General features: G+C 36.6%; 1 protein-coding gene across 1 annotated transcript; it reads left to right on the forward strand.

Moving 5' to 3' along the window:
- Window positions 1-66: 66 nt before the first annotated feature.
- Window positions 67-6,468, forward strand: tsg101b (tumor susceptibility 101b). The gene is made up of 10 exons (XM_079591711.1): window positions 67-324; window positions 412-496; window positions 772-837; window positions 962-1,125; window positions 1,226-1,352; window positions 1,489-1,549; window positions 3,852-3,946; window positions 4,747-4,949; window positions 5,136-5,375; window positions 5,471-6,468. The coding sequence occupies exons 1-10, from the start codon at window positions 280-282 to the stop codon at window positions 5,558-5,560; spliced, it is 1,176 nt and encodes a 391-aa protein (XP_079447837.1). The 5' UTR covers window positions 67-279; the 3' UTR covers window positions 5,561-6,468.
- Window positions 6,469-7,731: the final 1,263 nt, after the last annotated feature.

A 7,731-nucleotide genomic window follows, 5' to 3' on the forward strand; every position in this document is an offset into this window, starting at 1 on the left:
TATTAATGTAGCAATACTGTAGTAAAGTAGAACCCACACTTCAACCCATAGACTGCTTCAACCAATGAAGTGCAGCTTTTGAGTCCTGCGTCATCAGTCATCTGACCGGAAGTGAAGTAATACGAGTTCAGTCGAGATTTCCTTGTTTGTTACGGTTTGTTATGGTTGCGATGATTTGGTCTTTATGAGTTTACGTCCATAACACAACTATATGATTTAACTGGTAAACGCTGTACAATCTTTTTTTAAGTAATATATTAGTTCATAAACACTGTAAACATGACGACAATGAACGAAAGTTCTCTACGGAAAGTGCTGTCGAAGGTATGTTAAACACTTGCGTAGCAGAGAAGATGTTTACAAAATGTTTTACGTGATCTGGGTAATTTTAATGTTTTTATGTGTACACAGATTTATAAATACAGGGATCTGACCGCACGCGAGTTAAACGTGACGTCTCACTATAAAGATCTTAAACCTGTGTTGGACAACTACGGTAAGACTTAACGTTACTGTGGCTCTAAACTTCAAACACACTTACAAATGTTTAAATGTCATTTTTATATTTTAAAGCACTTAACATGCATTTTTAATAAAGATAACATAAACATACAAAGTTCGCAACGTTTTAAATTTGGCTGTATGAAGTAATTTATACTTTTGTTTTCATTTTGAATTATATGTATACCAATTGATATCAGCTCAATTTGTACTATACATATATTTCCCTGGCCTGCACTCATTTAGTATTTATTTATTTATTTATTTTAGTGTTCAATGATGGCTCTACCAAAGAGCTGCTGAGTCTCACAGGAACGGTGCCAGTAAACTACAGAGGTATAGATACACTGCGTTCAAAGAAAAAGTTTCTTACTCTTCAGACTGCCTTAAAAAACAATCCAGATGAATAAAGTCCTTATGTTGACCCCTTTTCCCTATGTAATATTTTCCTCTTCTATAGGAAATGTGTACAACATTCCCATCTGCCTGTGGTTTCTTGACACGTATCCCTACAACCCTCCCATCTGTTTTGTCAAACCCACAAGTGCCATGATGATAAAACCCGGGAAACACGTCGATGCCAATGGAAAGATTTACCTCCCATACCTGCATGAATGGAAAGCTGTAAGTGTTTTATTTTTATTTTTTATCTTTGTACGTTTAATTCAGTAGGGCGTCCGTAAACTCATGCAGCTTTCATTTGCTGTGGTCTTCTCTTCTTTAGCCCCAGTCTAATTTGTTGGGACTGATCCAGGTGATGATTGTGGTTTTTGGAGAGGAACCACCAGTCTTTTCACGGCCCAGCACTCAGGCAACTTACCCAGCTTTCCCGGCAGCAGGCCCTCCTAACAGTAAGCATATACTTGCGTCTGATTGTTTTGGTTCAGTGCAATATATTGGATCTGATAGATCATGTATTTTAAGATTTAGGTTAGCGTTTGACTTCGGGCATCAGCAATAATTATATCATTTCATTTTACTTTCCAGCTTCCTACATGCCAAGCACACCAGGCGTGCCTTATAATCAAGGACACTCTGCCAATCCAGGGTAAGTGCTTTCAGTGTGCAAGTCACAAATCTTATCCATATGGTCTACCAGTTGACTATGTACACAAAAGTCTAAAGTTGTTGGGGGGTTTTTTTGTGGAAAAAAATAATACTTTTAAGCAAGGATGAATTAAATTGATCAAAAGTGACAATAAATATATTTATAATGGAACAAAAGATAATACATTTGAAATAAATCCTGATCTTTTGAATGTTCTATTCATCAAATACCTAAAAAGAGATGTATAGAAAACAGTTATTTTAAATTGTAATAAAATAAAAATATTACTGTTTTTACTATATTTTTGTTCATATAAATGCAGCATTGATGAGCATAGGAGAGACAAAAAGTTTATTTAGTTTATTTCTCAGACATCTGCAACAGATCAGTGATCTTGTTACGTGAGACAGCAAAAACACATCAAAATTTTTCTCCTCTGATTTGGGCCTCTTTCATATGTGGTTCTAAATCCAATACATATCAGATATCTGGTCATCTGACCTATGTCTAAACACTTAAATCCAATCCTCCTCTTATTTTACAATATTCCATCATTGATATCCATTGTAACAGAATATTTTGGTCACACTTTATATAAGGTGTCCTTAACTACTATGTACTTATCAACAAATAAATAGTTTTGGTGATACGGGTAGGTTTAAGGGAGGGTTACAGTGTAAAGTGAGGGTCAACAGTGTAATTACTGCTGTAACTACAATACATGCACGTATTTTTAAAAATAAGAACAATGTAAGAACATGTATGTATACAATAAGTGCATCGTATTAAATAATTCATTTAAATGGTAATACATGGTAGTTAAAGACACCTACTATAAAGTGGGACAGTCAAGCATGCATTTTGAACCATAAATACATTTATTTTTATACCAGCATTAAAAGATTAGAGCATAATGCTGCCGGAGAGTGGATTTCGAGGGCCAGAGTTGAGAGATCCTGCTGTAAATCAAAATACACACTTGGTGAAAGCAAGCATCATAAGTTTCTCTAGAGACTCATGAAAATCTTGTAATACACTCAAGGCTGTTTTTTTGGCACAAATGAAACAACATAAAGGACATGAGTAAGAATTAAACATTTTATTAAATTAGTGAGCAGAATTGGCAAACTCCAGTATAATACATGGTATGAGTGAACACATCTCCAGTATTTCCAGGAGAGAATAGCAGGAAAAGAACGAACTTCAGACGAATACAACTTTAATTCACAATACATTTTCTGAACAGTTATACTCTATAGGATTCCAACTTTTTTTTTTGTAACGAAGGCTTAACCAGAATATAATCATGCTAGATCTCTTTGAAAATGCCGGTCAATGCTCATGCAAGTGTAAGGAATACATGAGAGTTCCAATTCCTATAACGAATCATGAATAGAATCGTATTTTCCTTCTTTGAAGAATTATTTGGATTCACTGGATTAAAAACAGTTAACAGTGTAACTACAAATGTTAATTAAATGCTTTAAATGTAATTACAATGCACCATGATGTATGAACATTATAAGTATATTGTATCAAATGTTTAAAGGAACACGCCGATTTTTGGGGGACTTTAGCTTATTCACCTTATCCCCCAGAGTTAGATAAGTCCATACATACCCTTCTCATCTCCGTGCGTGCCGTAACCCTGTCTGACGCACACACCGCTAACCCAGCTTAGCACAAAGACTGGAGGTAAACGGCTCCAGCTAGCATACTGCTCCCAATAAGTGACAGAATAACGCCAACATTTTCCTGTTTACGTGTTGTGATTTGTATAGTCACAGCGACTACAAATAAAAAGGTCACATGAGACACAGCCATCTTCTAACCATATACACACTGGGAACTATATTCTCAGAAGGCGAAGCACTGCTACTTGGGTGGAGTGATTAGCGCAACACTGAGCGAACTCTCTGCTCCTCACCACGGGGCTTCTCAGGTGCTGCGAGCAAATCACTCCGCAGAAGTAGCAGTGCTTCGCCTTCTGAGAATATAGTTCCCAGTATGTATATGGTTAGAAGATGGCTGTGTCTCATGTGACCTTTTTATTTGTAGTCGCTGTGACTATACAAATCACAACACGTAAACAGGAAAATGTTGCCATTATTTTGTCACTTATTGGGAGCAGTATGCTAGCGGTGTGTGCGTCAGACAGAGTTACGGCACGCACGGAGATGAGAAGGGTATGTATGGACTTATCCAACTCTGGGGGATACTGTGAATAAGCTAAAGTCCCAAAAAGTTGTAGTTAAGGCCACCTGATGTAAAGTGTGACCATATTTTGTTTTCTGTCTGTCAGGGGATTTCAGGGCTACCCTTATCCTGCAGCAGCTTCTGGATACCCCTCTACCGGGTCCTCTCTCTATACACCGGCGTCGCCTGTTACCACAGTGGGTGAGCAATAGTAGTGAAATCCCAGAAACCAAGAATCAAAAGAAACTAATGCATTTCTAGTCTTGTATCTGTCTCAAAAACAAGTACACTATCACTGGGGTTAGTAAGATTTAAAAAATAAAATAAATGAATACTTTTTTTTTTCAGCAAGGATAGATTAAATTGATCAAAAGTGACAGTAAAGTCGGTTATAATGTTATCATATAAGATTTCTCCTAAGAATCCGGTCAACACACTCACTGCGCTCTCCCAGCTAATTTGGTGCTGAGACCTATATGTATAGATCCAAAAATGCAAAAAAGGTTCTGCACTCTAAAAATCTTTTATTGTAAACAGGAGATACATGCAGACCTTTTTTTGCATTTTCAAGGGGATACAAATGCATCATAGTTTACCAAGGAAATATTAACTGTTTTCAACATTGATAATAATAAGAAAAAATTATTTAGCACCAAATCAGCATATTAGAATAATTTCTGAAGGATCGTGTGACGCTGAAGACTGGAGTAATGAAGCTGAAAAATCAGCTTTGTAAATACAGGAATAAATTTGAACGTATAATCAAATAGAAAACAGTTATTTTAAACTGTATTAATATTTCTCAATATTACTGTCTCTACTGTATCAAATATAAATGTATCAAATACATGTTATCAAATAAATGCAGCCTTGTTGAGCAACTTAAGACAATACTTTTAACTTTTAAGAACATTACACATTTTTTTTTTCAACGATAGTGAAAACTTATTCCAAAAAAACGGTACTTTCAAACCCCTGCAAATATTTTTGCTGTGTTTCAGGGCCCACTCGTGATGGTACCATCGGAGAGGACACAATCCGTGCATCTTTGGTGTCTGCGGTCAGTGATAAATTGCGCTGGCGGATGAAAGAAGAGATGGATCGAGCACAGGCAGAGCTGGATGCCCTGAAAAGGACCGAGGAGGACCTGAAGAGAGGCCACCAAAAGCTGGAGGAGATGGTGACCAAACTAGACGTGGAGATGGTACAAGAGAAACATTCGTAATTGTACAGCTACAGTTGAAATGAGCCAAACATTCTGATTTGTTGTTGATGATACCTCAGATAATAGTGACTGAAGCTTATAACGCTACTAATTTATACAAAGTCACTTTTTAACAAGATTTGATAAAACGTCAAAATAAAACATGTTCTTTCCATTGAATCACAGGCTGATGTGGACAAAAACATTGATAGCCTCAAGCTGAAAGATGAGGAGCTGACTGTTGCCCTGGAGAGAATGCAGAACCAATCTGAGGACAATGACCTCGATGATGTGATTGTGCCGACCGCTCCTCTTTATAAGCAGATTCTGAACCTCTACGCTGAAGAAAACGCCATAGAAGACACTATCTTCTACTTGGGTGAAGCGTTACGCCGAGATGTCATTGACTTGGATGTCTTCCTCAAGGTTAGTCAACAGCCCTTTTTATCATTGTCTTGTTGTCTAAGCTAAACCACAATATTTGAAATATTAATGTGAATATCCTGTTGTGTGCTGTGCAGCATGTGCGCCTTCTCTCCAGAAAACAGTTCCAGTTGCGAGCCTTGATGCAGAAGGCCCGGAAAGTAGCAGGCCTCAGTGACCTGTACTAACCTGCCCAAATAAATCATTCTCCCTCTCAGTTATACCACGTGGGAAACTAAATCACAGTCTTTGTGATGTGAAAGGTGATTGTAATTTACCCAGGACCAAAACCCCAAATCTCGGTGAAACGGAGAGATTGAAGTTCACATTCATAGCATCTGTAGACAACAAGTGCGATGAATATATCTTTATTATGTTAAAAAATATATATAGAAAATAGTGACCTTTAAGGTTCTTAACTTTGTCGAGAGGGAAACAAAGAAAGGAAATCAAACAGTTGCAAGAGACATTTTTGCTCAGCTAAGGAGTTAAGCATAGCCTTATAAAAACAGCAATCGTTGCACTTTTTGTAACTTGTGCCTCATATTCTTCTAAAGTGTCTTTTCAGATACAGGGTAAAGGTAAAGAAGTATGGCAATGACATTCAATATGCTCAACCTGAATGTTAGTCTTATTTGTATATTGTTTAATCTCCAAATAATACCTGTAACTGAATAATTCTCTTAAAATCAGCACTTTTGTTTTATTTTTAGATAAGTTAGTAAACCAATCTACTTTAACATCTCAGAATCCAATTGTATCATTGGTAATGCTTAATGCATTAAAGCATTTTTGCAGTTCTACTTGTGATAACAGTTGTTATGCAGCCAGTTTACATGAATGTACTTGGTTGAACTGCGAGCATATGATGCAGACCTCTTCAGATTAAACTTTATATCTATTTGAGATATGATGTATGAAACCACAAAGTATGAAGGGAACTTTTTGTTGTTGTTGCAAATAATGTAACGGCATTATAATCATGAATGAAGTGTTTTGCTTACAATCACGGGAAACAAGGGAATGAAAGACCAAATTATTGTGCAGTGTGTCTTTTGAGGTATGAGGGTATTTAAAATGTTTAATGAATATCTGTAATAAAAAAAAATAAAAAACTATTAGCTAAATCTGTGTGGTTATCTAAATATCATACACTGTCACAGTAGATGTCTGACATTTTTCAAATGTAAAATCCATAGTTATTCGGTATAATTTCAGACCGTTTCAAATTAATTTATTGTTCTGTTACCTGCACAAACCTCATATAATACCTTGATCTGTTGTACACAATGTTATACTCGGTTTGCTTTGAACAACGGACCAAGTCTGCGGTTTTCCCACAGAACTGGGCTCTTTTTAAACCGTTTTCCTGTGGGTTAAATGTTTGATAAATTGCATAAATTATATATATAAAAAAAGAAAAAAAAATCTTGTATTGAAATATTTTACTTTACCTACACTTTTACTTTTTTTTTACCAGTGATAAAGCTGTGTTAGGATGCTTATATTTTTGTGAGGGAGGGACAGTGGTAGGGAGCAAAAATTAAATGTAAATAAAAAATAGTATCAAAAAGTCAATTATGAAATAATTGTATTATAAACATAAAAACATCTAGATTTTTTTTTAAATTGAGATTGTAATCTATAAATTGTTCATTTTTAAATGGTTCTAAAATATAGGATTACCACCCCCACCGATGGAATTTAAGGACTTCTCATGTAAAAACTGCTTTGTACACAGTTGTTTTAAACCCACGTCTATCGTTAACAACTAGACTTCATATCTTTCAATACAGAGTGTGTCGTGTTACCATTCGACTGATAAATGTTCATCTTCATATGTTCCGTTTAGCTGTGATGTGTGACCTTGCATATTGTGTCTTGTGCCTTCTTCTACTCTCTAACACTCGCATACATACACTCTGCACCTCAGACTGTCTCTGTTCGACCATCGAAATTTCATTTCACAGATGATGGACTTCAGCCTCTAATCCAGCAGCTGTGAAGGAGGGTAGGACCGGTCAACTGTTTCAACTCTAATCAGCTTTTATTGCACACGGGAGAAAGAAACAGCCCGTCGCCGCTGGAACCTGCGCTGTTCGTGATTCGGGTTTGGGTTGAGGGGGACAGGAGATGTGTGGCTGCTGGATGTGATGTTAAATCTAATTCACTCATTGCTGCTAGGCAGTGATGTGTCAGCAGGTGGAGATGTTAAAGCTAATAGGCCTGTCATAGTTGCTAACCTCAATCACTAACCTTCATAACAGCCTATGCTCCTTTTAACCCAACCCTCTCTGCCTTTTCTTTCCACAATCTTGGTTGAATTTCAGATTTTTTTGCCTGCAGCAGTGCAGCTGCA

Source organism: Phoxinus phoxinus, assembly GCF_949152265.1.
Source record: "Phoxinus phoxinus genome assembly, chromosome: 2".
NCBI lineage: Eukaryota > Metazoa > Chordata > Actinopteri > Cypriniformes > Leuciscidae > Phoxinus > Phoxinus phoxinus.